The sequence below is a fragment of the Megascapheus bottae genome, chromosome 19, assembly GCF_031878675.1.
Source record: "Megascapheus bottae isolate mThoBot1 chromosome 19, mThoBot2.hap1, whole genome shotgun sequence".
NCBI lineage: Eukaryota > Metazoa > Chordata > Mammalia > Rodentia > Geomyidae > Megascapheus > Megascapheus bottae.
Genome location: NC_143527.1, coordinates 26,551,844 through 26,572,242, shown reverse-complemented (window position 1 = coordinate 26,572,242; position 20,399 = coordinate 26,551,844). Strand labels below are relative to the sequence as shown.

The 20,399-nt window shown below is 35.7% G+C and overlaps 1 protein-coding gene across 5 annotated transcripts in view; it reads left to right on the top strand.

Moving 5' to 3' along the window:
• Positions 1-18,705, top strand: part of Kiaa1328 (KIAA1328 ortholog) — a 152,377-nt gene extending 133,672 nt beyond the window's left edge. For 2 of the 5 annotated variants that reach the window (XM_090353221.1, XM_090353222.1), the window contains exon 10: positions 16,274-18,701. In XM_090353221.1, coding sequence (XP_090209347.1) covers positions 16,274-16,484 — 211 coding nt within the window. In that variant the 3' untranslated portion in view covers positions 16,485-18,701. Of the gene's footprint in view, positions 1-16,273 lie in introns of all 5 variants that reach the window. The other 3 variants (XM_090353223.1, XM_090353224.1, XM_090353225.1) reach the window with 2 other exon arrangements.
• Positions 18,706-20,399: the final 1,694 nt, after the last annotated feature.

Here is a 20,399-nt window from a genome sequence, read left to right as displayed (position 1 = left end):
GCAGTAATTACCACAGAGAAGAAATTCTCAAAACCAATAACAAGCACAAGGTAGAAAGCAGTTGTGTACAGTTGTATGTCCAGTAGAGTCATATATAATTAAAAAATAAGATAAAAGCCTTGGTTAACCAGGGGAATTATTTTTCAAATATTGTTCAGTAGAAAAACAAAAAGATTCTAGAAATTGTATGCCTTGTAATTTTCTTCTTTTTAGAACTCTGAACAACCCTACCGAGGCATGTTTAAGACCAAAAGTAGAAATATGGGGCTAGAATGTTTATTCACTTTATTACTTTTTAGGAACTATATAATCTGTGCATTCTGGAAGGAGTCTGCCTTGTAGAATCCACCACAGGCATGTAGTTCACATTTGTGTAGACCAGTGAAGGTGAACTTCCATCCCGATGCTTTAAACTATTCTGTTAATGAACTGGTGTGGTCCTGTCATGGTTAAGTGGAAGTGTTTTTACCAGCTCAATCAGAGGAGAGTTCTTTTCATTGTCCACTTCTTTCATCTAGCCTGTTCTTTCCCTCTTGTTTCATGGCTGAGACATGTACTCTCATAAAATAAAACTTCCCTGAAGACCAGTTGATAATACCTCATAGCCAACAGGACTTTGCAATATAGTCTTCTGGGCTTTGGAAAGGAAAGGACTGGTGATAGAACTAGATTCTGGTGATTGCTGAGGTGATATATCTTCTGTGTAGTAGATTGTAACTCTAACACAAACTGCTAGCTTACAAATGAACAAGATCATTGGTGATAGAACCAAGTTACACTGGCACTGAAGCCACTGGAAATCTGATCACCTGATCACTTACAAAGAATTGGAGGCCACTGAAATTGCTTTAGAGCATATGGACAAGCCTTTCTCAGCCAGTATAGCAGTTTCTGGTCTTGCTAGAGTTCCATAGCTTTTCCAGAACTGTCCCTATCAGTTCTTTTATCTCCTCTCTTTGTATACAAATATTTCTCTGAGCAGCAAAATGTTTCTACAAACTATAGGCTACCTGACATTGACTTACTCAATCTGAATTTCATGGCAAGATTAACAGACAGTATCATTATTTCAGTGATATCTTTTATCATCATTGTGAACATTTTAATTTCACACTCTGCAGACTTCTGTGCTCTCTCTGCACCTCTTGATGCATAAAGGGTAAATCCCTGTATCATGCTCATTTTAGATTGAAAGTACAGTTGATCCATTTGAGATCTCCAAACAAGTAAAAATTCTGTTGGCAAAAAGCTATTCTTTGAGAAGAAAGAAAATGTAAGAATTCTTTTCAGCTAAGAGGAGTGAGTAAAGTCCCCAGGCTCAAAGGAGGAAAGTGTCCGCTAGCATTCATCACTGCTATATTTTGTTAGCACAGATTATCATAAATTTCTTGGTTGAAATGATAAATATTTGGAGATCAAAAGACATCATTACTGAGTCCAAGATCTTTCTTCTACCTAGCCTGTTCTGGTAAAAAAACAAATAAAATAAAAATAACTCTTTCACATAGCTGCTTAGAAGAGAAAATGAAATGTAGTAGAGAAAATTCAGTATAAGGAAAGTCTGGATTAGGGTAACAAAAAACATGGAGGAAACAAATCTTACATAATTTAAATTGGATATTTGATTTAAATGAAAATTTTAAAACCTATGTACAGACAATTTTTGAATCACTCAACACCTGCTTTTTTTGTGTTTGACATTAGGTACATAAGTAAAAAGGAAAAAAAAAAGAGGTAGATGGGATTTCAGTATGCTTCATAAAATTGCCTAGTATGGCCTGTAGCAGAACTGATAGATGGTATACTACTACACATTTCCCTTTTAATTTACCTTAGAAATAATGAAGTATAATAGTACTTCTAGACAGATTTACATAGAAATTTTATCTGGAGACAAAGTATAACTATAAAATATTTAGTATAGTATTTAAATTATTCCAACCTCTGTTTTTGAGGTGAGAAAGAAATATGTATTAAAGTTTAACTCAAGCAATTAGAATATTCTCCTTTATAGAGGAAAAAAAAATGATTGAGCAGAATCTTCCTGAGTAGAGGTAATGCAGAGGGAGTTCCTAGAGATGTCTATCAAGTTTTCCAGTTGTCATTGTATTTGGTTAGTTTGGCAAATTCTGTCATTTCATTCTTCTAAGCACTGACATTGGAGCTAAGAAAGAATGCTATTCTCTTACTCTGAGACTCCAGAACAGGTGTCATATTTTTACTTGTTTATTTCTTTTCCTACTTCCAGTTCCCATTGACTTTAATCAAAACAAGGCGTTGTCAGTTTCAATTACTGTGCTGCCCCAGTGACAGCTGTAATGGGCCTGCCTCTGAATCTATCTTCATCAGATTCAATCTCTCTTATTGACATCGCTTGCATTTCAATAATAAGTTATTGGGCTTTTCCTTTCCATTCAGTTTTCTTAATTCTTCCAAACTAGAGCGGGCAGTCAATCTTTTGGGCTACTTTTCTCTCTTCTCCATTTTTTTTTCTTCTGTCAGGACAGTAGATCCTTTAGTCTTGGCAATGCTCCACTGGAACTTTTTTCTCTCTAGCAATATCTACTGTATCTGCCCTTTGTCTAAAAATTAAAATATTTGGTTACTCTTTTCCTTTGTTGACTCCTTTTATTTTCCTTCTACTTTTTTGAAGCATTCTAATTTTCATGACATCAATAAAGCTTATTAAAGGAAGTTGCAGGAGCAAATAACATGATTTTCCAAACTGTTTCTCTTCTGTCCCTCATTCCTTTCTTTCTCTCCCTCCCTCCTTCCTTTCTCCTATTCTTTCCTTTCTCTTCCCCCTTTGCTTAAGAAACTTCATGTGCACATATGTGTTTAAACAGTCCATCACATACATTGTATTGCCATCATACGCCCATTTACTAAAAATACTACTGTTTTCAACTTGACCAACAAATCATACTTTAGATTTTATACTTAGGCCTGTACTATTTCTTATGCTCCCTCAATAACAGATTAAAATAGCATTAAGTGCACTCTAATCTCATCTGTTGATGGTGGCCTGAGTCAGAAGCTTATTTCATAAGAGATCATCCTGATATCCAGGGAGCTAATACAACATAACTTTCACTTGCCAGCTGTTTTACTCAGTGTTCTACTGTTCATTTAAAGGGAAAATTGAGTTGTTACCTTTTCTAGGATATATACAATATATTAACTTTAGCCCAATGATCTGCATATTCTTTTGGCTACCGTTTTTATCTGAGGAATCTTTTGCAGCCATGTATTAATTTAACATGCAGTCATATTGAGAATTAGGGACATAGTCTGTGATTCCATAATCCTTACCAACCATTTATTTAAGTAATGATATTTGGAGGATTATCTATCTTCATCAGCAAAATAGGTAAACTTTTAAACTGTTACCAGAAGAAGCGGGGTAATATAAGCTTCCATTTTAAGGAAGAATGGGAAGAATCCTGTTTCAGCTTGCTCACATTCATTTAGCTAGCACTAATAAGAGTGCTATAACCTCCTGTCCAATCTGTCTTCACTAAAACAATACTAAACACCTGTTTTCACCTATAACTAAAGATAAGAGCTTATGGCATACACAAAGAGAAATTGTACATGAGGAAAGTGCTGAGGGGCTACTTGCCTTCTATTTTGCCTAATAGGCCCATATAGAGATTGTATAATTAATGTGCTTTTTCTCCTTGAAAAGCATAAACTCTCATACAATAGAACACTATCATTTGGTTTTTGTAATCTTTGAATTTACTGATAAATTATTACTTTGTGGAATATATTTTCAATAATGGGTAGCATGACATGTAATGAATAGATATTCATACATGTCCTGAACTTTCAAAATACACACGAATGAATAGGACAGCTTGGTATTGTTTTGACCTGTTGAGTCAAAGGGAAAGCACTTCTTTGTGGTTTTGATCTCTGCATTATATTTTCTAGCAGACAGCTTACTTACTGCCTTTCCTTTGGTGGACTAGCAGATAACATTCTTTGACTCCAAGCTGCCCAACAGTGCTTGTCTCATAAAATTAAAATTAAGATCTATACATCTCATTCGTGTTGCCTTTCAGCCATACAAAATTAGATTTAATTCACTATTAGTAGGAAATTACAATTCTGTACAGAAAGGTTATACTAAAAGGCTTAACATCATAATTTCCCAAACATCATAATTTCACAAATAATTGATGCTAGAAAATAAGGTATATTAATTATTCAGTTTTTATAATTTGCACAAATTAGATTTTCCAAGATTTCCTTTCATTTTCCCCCTCCCTCATTCTCTCCCAGTCCCTCCCTTCAATCTCTACCCACAAATTGTATAGTGCACTTTCATCACAGTGTCAAGTGAGTTCCACTGTTGTACTTTTTCCCTCTAGTTTTGTGTCCTCCTACCATTCTCCCAAAGATAGACTCATGAATAACCCATGCATAAAAGAAGACAGAAGCCAGGCACAGTGGCTCAGGACTGTAATCCTAATGAGTCAGGAGGCTGAGATCTGAGATTCACGGTTCAACACCATCACAGGCACTAAAAACTATGAGACTCTTATCGCCAATCACTAGAAAGCTGGAAGTGGCGCTGTGGCCCAAGGTGTAAGGCAGTAGCCTTAAGCTGAATAGCTCAGGGACAGCGTCCAGGCCCAGAGTTTAAGCTCCATGACCAACCAAGACAAAAAAAAAAGAAGAAGAAAAGAAAGGAAAATAGATTTCCCTTCTATTTATCATCTCAGAGATCAAGTACACTGTTTGCCTTGTAATAGTCATAGACTTTCATTCAGTGCTGATAATGACCAAACCCAGGACTTTGCATGCTACCTAATCACCTATCCCTATATACTTCCTACATACCTAGCCCTATAGGGACTGTGCCTTACCAAAACTCCCAAAGAACGCCAAGAGTCAGCCTTGTTGGTAAGAAATATTATAAAAAGAAAAGGGTACAAATAAAACCAACCCTAAGATACCACCTTACCCCAATAAGAATGGCCAAGATTTTGAACTCAATGACACTTGCTGGCGGGGTTGTGGAGAAAAAGGATCCCTACTACACTGCTGGTGGGAATGTAGACTAGTTCAGACACTCTGGAAAGCAGTGTGGAAGTTTCTTAAAGAACTGAAAATGACCTTCCATACGATGCCACCATACCACTTGTGGGCATCTACCCTGAACATCATAACCCAAGATATGATAAGGACATCTGCTCAGCTATGTTCATCTCTGCACTATTCACAATAGCCAGGTGATGGAAACAATCAAGATGCCCTATTGCAGATGAATGGATACAGAAAATGTGATATATATATATATTATATATATATATATAATGGAATTCTACATAGCCAACAGACAAGATAAAATAATGGCATTCGCAGGGAAGTGGATGAATCTAGAACGAATCATGTTGAGTTAGACAAGTCAAGACCTAAGGAACAAAAGGCGCATGGTATCCTTAATATGTGGCTATTAAATCCAAAGAGTACAAGAGCGAGGACTCAATATTTGCATACCCCAATGCTATGGACATGGTAATGGAAATATAAACGTAACTATATAGACATAAAAACCTATGACTCTATAGACATAATGTTTTATTTCATAAATTAATATGTTTCTATGATATACAAACCCTTAGCCTAATTTTGATTAAGTTCTAAAAACAAAGTCCCAGTGATTGTATATAGATATTCCCTTCTTGAACACTTGTTTATTAAACTTGTCATTTGAAATATGATATAAAAATCAATGTTAATAAATTATTTAATAAAAAAATGAAAGGGTAGATCTCAGGTTCTTTTTATTGTTGATAAATATGTATGAACATTTAACTCAAGACTAATAGCCAAAAGAGCAATGATACAGATCTATAGTCTCAAAATTCTAGGAATCAAATATATCAATTTTTAATAACATTGCACATATATGAGGTCTACATAATGCATGATTATTCACAGTGGAATAAACTGAGGACATTGCCTCATATCAATTCCAAGTTAGATTTTATTATCATATAGGTTTTGAGCTAACCTATAGAAAAATATGCAAAATCTTTGAGTTTTCAGTGCTACAAATTTAAATCTTAGACCACTCAGACATTTTATTTTATTTATATATTTATTTATTCCTACCCCCAAATCTCTACTTTCCTCCAGATCATTTCTTCATGTGTTGCCCAAAAGATAGCTTTTATATTAGTTATTACCTACTACCATACTTTCAGAAATGATTGATGCTATAAAATTAGGCAAATAGGTTAAACAGATTATACAAGGAACTCATTAGGGTATGTATTCACTTATCATTTGCAGAAAACAGAACTATTTTTATAATGATGGTCATATTTAATATAAATTCATAAGGATATTTAGTAAAGAATATGGTTCTCCCTTATCCCAATCACCCAGCCAATTATCCCTTTGGATAGAGGCAATACCAATTTCCTTTATGTCTTGTAGGGATGATTATACCTGAATGAACGAGGCCATTTGTACAAATGTGAATTCTGTAGAGCTGCTTTGTTCTTTTTAATTGCTGCACAGTGTTCCATTAAATGGAACAACCATGATATAATTAACGAGCCTACTCGTGAGTAGATATCTAGTTTATATCCTCTTTTTTAATTGCAACAATGCTGCAATGAATAGTCCCATACATGTCACTTACGTAAATATGAAGAACATTTATTCTATCTGTAGAATTTAAATTAATTCACCATAGATACTTCCAAACTGTTTCAATGGAAATTGTATACCTGTTCCACCAATCATACTTGAACTTGACTATTCTGTTACTCCTCAGAAAGGTAACCTAAAAGTTGGATACTTTGCTATTCTTGTAGATGAGAATTATATCTTATAGTTATAATTAATATTTTTCTTATTATGAGTTAAGTTTTATTTTTCTTAATATTTTTATTCATTTTTTACCTGAATTGTTGTATTAGTTTACTTACAGATGCACTAACCCTTCTTGTAATATGACCTATGTATTTTTCCCAGCTTGTCTTTTTTATTTTTTACTTTCTCATTTTATGTCAATCTCGTCCATGCAGATCATTCACCAATACAAATATTTTTTTCTTTTTTTAAATTTTTTTCATATATTTTTATTGTAATTAATAGAAGGGTTACATGATATTTGCCAGATAGATGGTGCATTAATTCCCATACATTGATGCCCTTTCACATGTCTCGGTCCCCATTTCCCTCCCCTCCACTCCCACCCCTCATCTTGTTTTCCCCCATTCCCTATCCAATTTCAAATAACCAAATACAAATATATCCAATATATCAGGTAACAAAGTGAGATACTGTAACAATATGAGATAACCAAGGGACAGCAAAAGAGATGAGAGATAACATAGTACCTTAAGAACAACAATCATTCATTATATGGCTTATGTTTCTATATCCTAGAGATCCTTTCATTCAGCGTCCTACTATATGGCCTTTTGTATCAAGGTTTTGCACTATTGCAAATCTCTGCTAGGAGAGCCCAAGGTTTCTACTGATTATGACAAATGAGGGAAACCATTGAGCCTATGTTCCTTTGAGTCTGGCTTACTTCACTTAATATGATCTTTTCTAAGTCTTTCCATTTCCTAACAAATGGGGCAATGTCATTCTTTCTGGCAGCAGCATAGAATTCCATTGTGTACAAATACCACATCTTGTTGATCACAAATATTTTTTCATTGTTTTGAATCAGGCAAACTTTTGATTTGTCTATAGTCATTACACTATTAAGATTTAATGTTATTTTTATCTACATTTTTTCCAATTACTCTGATAATCTCCCTTGATTATATCCTTTTTATTCCCATAAATAATAATATTAATAACTTGAATTTATTAAGCACTAATTAATTATATGCCCAGCACAATGCTAAGTAATGTGTGTGTGCATGTGTAATCATAAATCCTCAGAAAGGCAGGCATTATGTTTTACCCACACTTTACAGATAAAGCAACTGAAACTTAATAATATGCAAAATGCCTCAGATCAAATAGTTGGAAATTGATAGAACCAACATTCTATAAAATCTTAGTTTAGAGTCTACCTTGAATACAATTTTTTATGTATAATGCTAATTTGGAGTCATTACAGAAATGTCTAGTTAAGTTTTGACTGGCCCCACTAGAACAACTGCTGTGATTTTTATCCTCAAATAACAAAATTTCAGGTATGAAGACTCACAAATTCTTTCATAAACATTTTGTTACTACCTGCGTCTCATGTGTTTCAGGAAGACCATGTCACTTACACTCATTCATTTTGCACTAATAGAATAAAATACCAGAAACGCCCTAACTTTATAAAGAGAAAAGGGCTTATTTAAGTTACAGTTTTGAACGCTGAGTGTCTGAGCAACATGGTGTATAATCCCTGGTGAAACTCTTGTCCCCAGTCTCACCCTTTCAGTGTATCCCCTCATGACATGCTGATAGTAGAATTACATATGAAACAGAGATTCACATTGTTAATTGGGAAGCCAGAGCAAAACTGGGTAATGCCAGCTCAAAGTTTTAATAACAACCAGTCTCTCAAGAAATACCTACATCTATTCAAAGGGCATGCCTACAAAATAGGAACCTTTGATAGAAAAAACACCATACAAGTAATAGCACCATTTACAATAACTTAAAGAAAAAAAAAGAACTCATTTATGAGAAGTATATATTTATGTCAATTTAATTGATTGATTTTTTTTCTACTTTTCTGGAAGTGTCTACATTGCAGCATTGTTTAGATGACAGAGATTTGTTAGAATAGCAGTTACATAAACTTCATCTACTTTTAACATCTTCAATATACTGTATGACAATTAGCCCCATAACTCTAGAGATTAGAACCAAAACATTAGCATAAAAATAGGATTCACCTTTTTCCCCAAGAAGATTTGAATATGACTAAAACTGTAAAACTAAATACCATTAAGAAGTCAGAAAAATCACCTTTACAATAAAAATAAATTTAAAAGAAAGAAGTCAGAAAACTACCTGTAGGAACTCTAATCTCTGAAACACCTTATGCCATAAAGACTATAAAGATTGATTGGCATGAATGTGAGAAGAAAAAAATTAAAAAATTTCCTCTCTCATGTAGCAATCTCTGAAGTCTACCAAATTCAGTTTTTCAAAAAAGGAAAAGAGAAAATAGATCTTTATGAATCTGGATGGCTATTCCTTAAGATACTTTTAGAAAAGGAATAATAATTACAAAATATAGCTAGATTAGGGAAATAGGAGATAAGAGGATACTTCAAATGTAGGGCAGAGGCATATTAAGGATACAATGACAATCCTAATTTTACCTAATAATTCCCGAACCCATTAGGATCTTATCATTTTATTCTCACTAAAACAGGTTATGTTGACATAAATTGCATCAATGTATTAGCAAATTAGCTCAAGTAGGGCAAACTTTAACGGAAATATTTTTAAGTAAATTGTCATTAAATCAACACTAATGATTAAATACTGTTTTTTTCCCCTTGAAGATACTAGAATAGGAATGCTAATATAAATTTGAAGATACTAGAATAGGAATGGTAATATAAATTTTAGCTAGATTAAGTTAGTAAAAGCTATGAGGATTCTTTAAAATTAGGGCAGTGGCACATCCATAAAATAGAACATTCTGTCCTAGTTTACAAGAATTATCCAAATCTCTATGTACTCTTTTGCAGTGATCTCCAAAATATGCTGACAAGTGAAAAAACAGATTATAAATCTCAACATAGCATGGCCTAATTTTAAGTTTGTAAATGGATGGATATCTGTGTATTTATACATATACATGGATGCATGTAATTGTGCTAAAAGAGATTCGAAAACATACATAATAAACTGTTACCAATGATTCGGAGGGTAGAAATCAAATTGGTATTTGAGTAAAAGAATGGTGTACTGACAATGGAATTCTATGCTGCTGTCAGGAAGAATGACATTGCCCCATTTGTTAGGAAATGGAAAGACTTAGAAAAGATCATATTAAATGAAGTAAGCCAGACTCAATGGTTTCCCTCATTTGTCATAATCAGTAGAAACCTTGGGCTCTCCTAGCAGAGATTTGCAATAGAACAAAACTTTGATACAGAAGGCCATATAGTAGGATGCTAAATGAAACCATCTCTAGGATATAGAAACATAAGCCATATAATGAATGATTGTTGTTCTTAAGGTACTATGTTATCTCTCATCTCTTTTGCTGTCCCTTGGTTATCTCATATTGTTACAGTATCTCACTTTGTTACCTGATATATTGGATATATTTGTATTTGGTTATTTGAAATTGGATAGGGAATGGGGGAAAACAAGATGAGGGGTGGGGGGGGAGGGAAATGACCAAGACATGTGAAAGGGTATCAGTGTATGGGAAATTAATGCACCATCTATCTGGCAAATATCATGTAACCCTTCTATTAATTACAATAAAAAATATATGAAAAAAAATAAAAGATAAAAAAGAATGGTGTACTGAAAGGATTTTAATTTTTTTCTTCACATAATTTTATATATTTGGATTTTTACAATGGAAATATTAAATTATTTGAAATTACTAATAATTCTTAAGAAAATTGAGACAAGGTAGTTTTATTCACTATTGAGTACTTGACATTATGGTGTAGTGATACACAATGAGACATGTTAGAAAAACAAACTCATACAAATAATTAGAAATTATGACAAATGCTGACAAAAAGAGCAAAGAATTATGAAAAAGAAGAATTAGTGGTGGTTTGATATGCAAATGTTTATCTTTTGTGTTAATAGAAGTGAAAAAGGAATACCATTCCTAACAGATAAAATAGCAAATATGAAGGTCTTGAGGCAGGGAATGAAGTGTCCATTCCAAAAATAGGAAGAAGAGACCATTGTAGGTAAGAGGTGATAATGTCTAGACCCAAATTTGGAATGTAATAAGAATAATCAATACTAAGATGTGGTTATAATGTATAATCATCAAATAGAGTACAGAGAGGGAAATGCCAAGGATGACTCTAAGAGTTATTGGCTTCAGTAGCAGAATGAATGAAAGCCTTAAAAAAATGAAAATGAGAAGATTTAGCTATGATGAAATGGGTTGATATAAGGCAAGGTGAAGACTTTGGTTTAGGGGAAATTGAGTTTTAAATGCTTAGAAACATGCATGTAGAGAACTCAAGTGATTGGACTTTGAAGCTTGGACTAAATATGAAAATGTGAGAGCAGGCACAAAGATACCATACAGTATTGAGAGCTCCTCAAAGAGAACTAAGGAAACCTCTGGCCTACATTGAGGAGTGACCCGAAAGTAAGAAAAAAAACGCAGACAAGGGTGGAGGCAATAAAGGTAGTTCGGTAGGAGTCTGATATCAACAAAATGAATACTTGAAAACTGATACTTGAAAGGTATGCAGAGGAGATCAAGGAGAGGAGGGTAGACAAATGAAGAGAAGAAGGCAGATAGACCATGTAGTGATAAAATTCAATGCATATCTAATGAAACTGAGAAAATTGAGGGGACAGGTTAGATTGGGAGGGATGTGGGAAAGTGATAAAAGAGGTAACATCATTCCACATGCGCTGTATTTATTAACTGATTTGTTGAATGATAGTTCCCTTGTAAAACTAAAAATAATAAAAATATAATTGAAAATGAAAATATATATATAATACAAGACTATGAGAAGTCAGAATAATTGAAGTATCCAATGAAAGTTATTTGGTGACTTTTGGAAGAGGTTTCAAACAAGTGGTATGGGGAACACTATGTAAGAGTTTTTACAGACTGAATGAGAAGTGAGTAATTGGAGACAATATATGTTGTTGCTTCAGAAATCTCACCAATACAGAGAAGCATGGTATGGGAAAGCAGTATATGAGCGTTTTTTGGTACCATGAAAGTTTGCAGACATACACAAAAGTAGTATATAATGAGCCATACAGTTTGCTCAGTTTCAGCATTTTTTTAGTGTTCTTTCTTATAACCTCCCAGTAAACCTTTCTTAAAAATGAACATTATGAATCAAATTTCAGGTATCATGTCCTCTTACCAATTTGTATGTATTTTAGTGTGTATTTCTAACAAATAAGGGATGCTGTGTTATTATGGCTCCAGTTGTAGTTCCAGTACTGGGGTTTAAACTCAACACCTTGTGTTTGCTCAGCTTGCTTTTTCCACTAGCTTGTTCCCCCTGACACTCTAGCACTTTAACCATGCCTCTAACCCAGCTTTTTGCTGGTTATTTTGGAGAAGGAGTATCACAGACTTTTCTTCCTGGCCTAGTTTTGAATCAAGATCTTCTAAATTTCAGCCTTCTGTGAATCTAGAATTACAAAAGTGAGCCACCAATGCCAAGTACAAATCTAAAAACTTAACACCACTGCAATACCATTATCTACATAAAACAACAATAAAATTCCTTGATAATCATTTCACCATCTTTCCATTGTTCCTGTTTTCCTGATTTATTTCAAAAGTACAACTAATTCCCATTGATTTGTTTGAATCACTGTTTAAATAAAGTGCATGTACCTATGTGGGTGATAGATCATTTAAATATCTTATAATCTTTTACAGTTTTTCCTTCTTAATGCTATGAATATAATTGAGCATTTTGTCATATAATTTCACACATTTTGTTACTGGCTGATTATATCCTTGAAATGTCATTTAGTGTGTTTGTACTTTATATTTCTTGTAAATTGACAATTAAATCTACAAATTTGATTGGGTTAACGTTTTAATTGTTTTATGCCAGGAGCCTTCCATAGGTAATGCTGTATACTTCCTATTATAATAGGAAGAACATTATTATTGGTTGTCCTACTTTTAGTGATTTAAGATGAATAAGTGGGCTTATTAGATAATGTCATCTCAACCTGTCTATTAAGAAAGTCTCCATCAACCTTTTACTTAATAATTTTAGCAGCCATTAATAATTGTTCATGAGATTATGTGTTATATTTTTTCTTGCTGCTATTCTGTCTGTGTTTATTAGGTTTGGTTTCTCTCTAAGGGAGAACTTTAATGAAGGATATGTTTTAATTTGGACGATATTAGAGCATGTTTAAACACTGATGGAAATGATTCAGTCGAGAAAGAAAAGGTGCTTTAGAAGAGGACTGAAGAGTTGACCAAATGATGCTGTTGATTTAGATTACAGTCATGCAATTTTTTTTCAGGTACCAAGGTTTGAGTTCAAGGCCCTATGCTCACCCAGCTTGCTGATTTAACATGGTGTACCACTCGAGCCATACTGGCAACCTGGCTTTTTGCTGGTTATTTTGAAGATGGAGTTTTTTGGACTTTCCTGCCTGAACTGACTTCAGGTTTTAATCCTCTACATCTCAGCTCCTGAGTAGCTAAGATCACAAGCATGAGCCATGGCTGCCTGGCTACATTCATACATATTTTTTGCCAGTCCTGGAGCTTGAATTCAGGGCCTGAGCACTGACCTTGGGCTTTCTCAAGACTAGAGCTCTACTACTTGAGCCACAACACCATTTCTGGCTTTTTTCTATGTATGTGGTATGGAGGAACCAAACCTGGGTCTTCATACATGCTAGGCAAGCACTCTATCATAAGGCCAAACTCCCAACTGGTATACATGTTTTATCTTTCAAACTATAACCCTTTGATTTTTATTCATTTGTCACATCTTTTTTCTCTCTTTTTAAAAAAAATCATTTTACTGTCCTATAATAGTAGTACAGAAAGGCTTCATTTTATTATTTGCATACATGGATACAATGTATCCCTACCAAGTTCATCTCTTCTATTACTTCCTCTCATTCCCTTCTCTATTACACATGCTTAAACTTGATTATCTGCTACTGAAATATCTATTACTCAACAAATACCTTATTTTTCCTTTTTTCTTCCTGAGTATCTGGAAATATCATTACATGAATACAACCATCTTTTCCCCTATAACTTCAGTGTGAGTATTCTGAGAAATGTGTTAAGGTCTGGCATTTCCAGGATGCTAATCTTCAATCTGTTTCTAAAAGTTTCTCTATCCCCTAAAAGCAAAGGAAATAGTTACTAGACAGAAGAGACTTGACAAAAATAGAATGATAAAAATTCCTTTTTAGCTATGCATCTAATAAGGGTTTAATAACCAGAATAGAGCTCAAAAAATTTAATGTTCCAAAGAATCAAAACCCAATTAATAAATGGGCAAATGAATTCAACAGATAATCTATAAGAAATACAAATGCCCAATAAATGCATAAAGGAATGCTCAACATTCCTGGCCAGTGGAATGCCTATTAAAGCACTGAGATTTTATCTCTGATGAAATTACCATCATCAAAACACAAGAAACAACAAATGCTGGTGAGGATGACATATGGGAAGCATATGTCAGCATTAAAGGGAATATAAACTAACTCAGCCATAATCTATCTCTCTGTGTCTCTCTGTGTCTCTCTGTGTGTGTCTCTCTCTCTGTCTCTCTCTCTTTCTCTGTCTCTCTGTCTCTCTCTCTTTCTCTCTCTCTCTGTCTCTCTGTCTCTGTCTCTCTGTCTCTGTCTCTCTCTCTCTCTCTCTCTCTCTCTCTCTCTCTCTCTCTCTCTCTCTCTCTCTCTCTTTCTCTCTCTCTGTCTCTCTCTCTCTCTCTCTGTCTTTTTCTCTCTCTGTCAGTCATGGGGCTTGAACTCATGGCCTAGATACTGTCCCTGAGCTTTTTCACTGAAGGTTAGTGCTCTATGGGCACTGCTGTTTTTCTGGTTAATTGGAGATAAGAGTCTCAAGGATTTTACTGCTCAGGCTGGCTTTGATCCAAAGACCTCAGCCTCACAAGGCACCAAGCCAATTCTTAAAGCATATTTTTGTTTTGTTTTGTTTGTAATTCAAATGAAGAGCCTTAATAAGGTGTTTCCTCTTCCAGCTAAGGTGGAGTAACTGGGATTGGATGTATCTTCCCACCTGAAGAAACTGAAAGAATAAGATATATGAGATGTATAGAATGGTTATCCCTAGAGAGGAGAAACAAGTGAGATTACATTCCTAAACAACAATTCAGGAATCTAAGAAGAGCCAAATATACTGACAGGAGATAGGGTTGGGGGTATGAGGAGATCAAGGTTGCTAGGATTTACAGAGCAGAATACTGAATGAGAGACAGCTACAAACAATATGCTTGATACTGGTAGTATCTAAAATTGCTTATACAATTAATATTGAGAATATCTTGAGTGGCTGGGAATATGGCTTCATGGTAGAGTGCTTACCTAGAATGTATGAAGCTCTGGGTTCGATTCCTCAGTACCACATACACAGAAAAAGCTGCAAGTGGCACTGTAGCTTATGTGGTAGAGCACTAACCTTGAGCAAAGCAGCTCAAGGACAGTGCTCAGGCCCTGAGTTCAAGCCCCATGACTGGCATCTGTAAAATTATTCAGTCATTTCTGACAACAAAAATTACTGCCAATACACTTAGTGGAAAAGCATTAGCTCTGAGGTACATAGTTTCTGCTTCTTCACCTACAGTATAATACGTGATTGGATATGGCTCCTAAGAAATGGAATCTATGATAATAGCAGAACCATAAAAATAAGTGTTTATACTTTGGGGCAGATTAATATGTTGGAAAGAAAATAGCCTTGTTAAAAATATGCTATACTTTTTAAATAAGATCCTGTTGGAGGAACCATTCACTTCTTTTCCTTTAGTTAGTCTTATTTTGTTTGGTGGAAAGTCTGTCAATCTAGTCTAGAATGCAAAAGGGCTCCATAGAGTAAAAAACCACTTGGCTCTGCTGCTCACTTCATCTGTGACTGCAGTTCACTTAATCCTTTCTGCACCTCAGTTATTCTTTTCTGGACATCAGTTTGCCTAACTACAAAATAAGAAAATTATTTCAAATTTTATGAAAGACGATAAAACATAATGAGAAATTTTGATCACTTCTGTCCTGTCAAGACAGTGGAAATACCCAGCTGTTCCTGGTGATGGAGCCCTTCTTGGCCTGGACCTGCTGTTCAGTACTTCATGTTACCAACACATCGTGATTCCTTTTCCCTTTCTGTAGTCAAAGAAGTCTCTTCAGTTTAGAAAGGACTGTTAGGTATCACCAGTAAAAAAGGGCTTATAGACAGGCAGAGGGCTGGTTCTTGAGACCTACAAGTGTTTTCCTTCCCTAATATTTCCTTGAGGATACTTCTTGCACATAATGTGATCTGTGATATGACTCTTGACCTGGTCAGCCCATCTCTTCTGGATTTCTTGGATTGTAATGTCTAATGGTATGATCCTTTTCTATCTTGTTTTTGTGTGTTTTACAGGTATGAGACATCCCTGTTGGATTTGGTTCACTCTCTGAGCCCAAAGTCTGCTCACAAACCTCATCCCCATTCACTCAGAGAAGATGGGTCTCGGAATCACAGTGCCTTACGACTCAGCCCTCAAAAATCGATCTGGAAGAAGACAGGGATACAAAAGACTCCTGAAGACCTGGAGGAGAATCAAATTCTGGAAGATATCTTTTTCATTTAACTCCAAAACATAAGCTACAAAATTTCCACAGGAAATTTGTGGGTTTCTTCACATGCTAATCTAGGATGTTAAAACGCTTGATTACAAAATAATTGTGTGTCTCCTTTCACAGGGACCTATCTCACTGGCATCATACAATGTGAACATAGAATTTGTCCTAAACAAGCCCAGGGTATTTTTTGATCAGACCAATCAGTAGATAAGACGTCAAAGGAAAGTAGGCTGAGGAACAGTACCTATTTATGTCAGGAAACTCTCTGCGTAGCAGACATCATTGCATATTCATTGTCATTTATAGAGTGTTTCCTTTTCAATTTCCTGAAGAAAATGATTGCTTTTCTTTTGTACATGACAAAAACCTTTCCACTCAAGGATACCTCATAGTCCTTGTGACATAAGAAATTTCATAAAGATTTTTACATTCTCCCCCAGTTCTCTCACCACTGCCTTTCTGAAAGTGTGATCCTTTAATTCTGAAGTTTTGAGTTGGTACCACCAGAAACAATACTGGGTGTACATTGTGAGTCAGTTACAGTAGTCTTCAGCCTAGTAAATTACATTCCTATAATGAAAAGGGGCATTGGGCCTAGAGGAAAGGACCCAACCAACTCTTGGAAATAAGCAGCTTTAAAATGCATGTTTGAATATGTCCTGGAAAAATTCAGGAAACAAACTGAAATACTTTTCCTATGAATGTTCAGATTTCTGCCCCTGTAGTTTCCCTGAATTAAGAAAAGCAAGCTCTAGATATTTCTCAATGACCCAAATGTCAGATCAGTTTATCCTTTATCACATGTGCCCTTGTAAATTGTCATGGTTGTATCTGGGGAAGAGTTTTTTAGATGGAGAGTGGTGCCCAGCAGCTACAGCTAATACGCTTCCTCTGGCACTGCTCCCCACACACAGGTGAAAGTTCCTGGTTGTTCAGGCCGTGTATGCTTTCAGTCTATGAAAGCTAGGTAGTTTGGATAGCCTCCCTGTCAAAGAGCAAATCTCATTGTCCTTTTAGGCTATCCTGTTGCTTCTACACAGGGTTGCTTCACTTGGGTCTTTCTCCTTTAGAGGAAAGAGTGACATCTTCTTAATACAAAGTAAACCCAAGGGTGGAACTGAACTAGCTGTAGACATTTTCTTGAAACATTGAAAAATCATTGAAGTTTACAATTTCCCTTTAAAGTTTATCCCTCTGAGAGTAGCCAGTCAGTTTCACTCCATTTCAAAGAGCTTTTGTAATTTGGAGCTTTCTTTGGTGTGGCTAAAATGAGTAAATGTCAAATACGCACTTTGAAAGAGGAAAGCTGTAACCACAATCTTTATATGTGCTCCCCCCATACACACCACAAATTGCCATTCTCTATACATTTTATTGGTGTTGGCGTGAGGGTAATAAGATGTGAATTTGTATATAATATATCTTAATGACCAATTGAATAACATGCTAGCATTTTCTTCAGTATTAAAATTACTTGTAGCATTAAAATTACTCTAGTAGAGCCTTGAGGCCTAACCTACTATTACACTAAGAGAGTCCGACACAAAGAACTTGACCCTACACACACACACACACACACACACACACACACACACACACACACACACACACAGTATTCCTAGCAGGCTGCTTGAGTTTTGCTTGCCCCAGCAAATATTTCCTCAAACTAATCTGGATGCACACTAAGGGCACTGAAAATAGTACTACAACAATGCCCACCTTGCTACCCACCAGTTTATGAGAGAAAAACCAATCAGTGTTTGTAAAATGGACAATAATGGAGTATATCCATAAAAACTTCCTAAATAAGACCCACGGTGCTTGATTTAGAAAAACACAAGGTTAATCAAGGAAAACCTTGTACTGATGTCACCCTTCCAGGAGGCACAGTGTTAATCAGATCTGATCTCCTGGTGGGAACTTACCCAGAGCATTCAGATGTCATGCAAAAGAGGAATGCTCCTGTAGAGTCACTCTCACTTGTCCCTGCTTCCAGCATCAGCATTCTGGAGTGGCTGACCAATTCTATGGAATGAGAAGAAGACTTCAAAGAACAGAGCTGAGTGCTGTCAGCTGAGGGAGCCATAGGCTCTGGAGACTCCTCAGAGTTCACGTTTTATCTACAATTCAGTATACATTATTTTTAATGTAGACAGATGTTTATATATATATGAAATTTTAAATAATAAATTATCTGTATGACCATTTTCCCCATGTGCTTTTCATATTGACTTGGTCCTTCGAGCATCTCTCATAAGACCAGTGCATTATAGCTGGAAAGAAACAGCATAGCCTAGATTATCACAAAGTGGTTTTCCTCTTATTAAACAATGGAAACTCACAGTGAGTTGGAAAACAAGAAGTATGCCACATCTAGCTCAGTCCCATCATGAGGACACAATGACTCCTCTAGGTTCAATGTGTGCCACCTCTGTCTCTCTTCTATGTGCCTATTCCTGTATCCCCAACAGAGAAATGTCCCACCACTTGGGGACAGGAGACGTGGATCTAGAAGGATTGAGTGCCTGAAATTCATGTTTTTAAGATAACACTCATGTGCAAGACAGCCATAGAGCCTGCCTTGCTCCCTTTATGGAGGCCAGCCTGGACATCAGCCAGAACAAGGAGACTCTGTAGCTGTTGTTCAGAGGAAGAAATAGCAAAAACAGATTCATTAGTCTACCTTCTGTCAAGCCAAAAATGAAATAAGCCAATTGTCACAAGTGCCATAAGGTTGTTACAGTGTCTAGGGACAAAACTAGAGAGAAGTTAAATATGTGAGCAAGCAGCTAGAGAACCAGTTTCATAGACCAATGACTAGGTTCCTGTTTTCTTCAGCCTCTCAGATTCTACTGCTCCATTTGTAATGGGACCTTTCACTTTCTCAGACTTGAGCTTTGTGGCTATATTTCTTTCTCCCTCATTTCATATATATATATATATTATTGTAATTAATAAAAGGGTTACATGATATTTGCCAGATAGAAGGTGCATTAATTCACATACATGGATACCCTTTCACTTGTCTTGGTCCCCATTACCCTCTCCCCCACCCCCCATCTTGGTTTTCCCCCCTTCCCTATCCAATTTCAAATAACCAAATACAAATATATCCAATATATCAGATAACAAAGTGAGATACTGTGACAATATGAGATAACCAAGGGACAGCAAAAGAGATGTATCTCCCTCATTTCTACCACATACAGTCAACAGTAGGTAGAAGCCAGGCTGGTAGCTCATGCCTATCATCCTAGCTGCTGAAGAGTCTGAGATCTGAGGGGTCACAGTTCAAAGCAAGCTCTGATAGGAAAGTCTGTGAGATGCTTGTCTCCAATTAACTAAGACCAGCACATACACAAAATTCACACAAAATGGGTTAGATCCATAATCCATTTATGGTACTACAAACTTGATAATTTATACAGGGCAAACATTTGTGTGTCACCGTTGTGGGGCTGAACATTCTAGGGAGAAGACATTGACAGGGTCAATTGTCTCAATGAACTTCATCCTCCAGAGGTGCAGAGTCCTTGCATGGCTAAAAAAAAAAGCTAGCAAGCTGATCAAATGCTGTGTACAGTGTCTTATATAAGGGCCATAATCCTACCAATGATGAAGTACTCATTGCCTAATCATCTTACAAAGCCCTGCCTCTTAATACCATCACATCAGCAACATGAATGCAGAAAAGGACACATGCAGTGCATCTACTCCTAAAAAATGTGCAAAGCCTGTTCTATCTGCCCACCACAAATCCATCATATTCTAGCCACAGAATTCAGTAGATGAATTGGACCTTAAAGCTCATGGTCATCCACTTTCATTTCATAGATGAAGAAAATTCAGAAGGAGGAAAAGTGACTTTTGAGGGTCCACATCCTGTCAGCGGCAGGTCTATTGCCAGGTTGGTATCTTAGGTG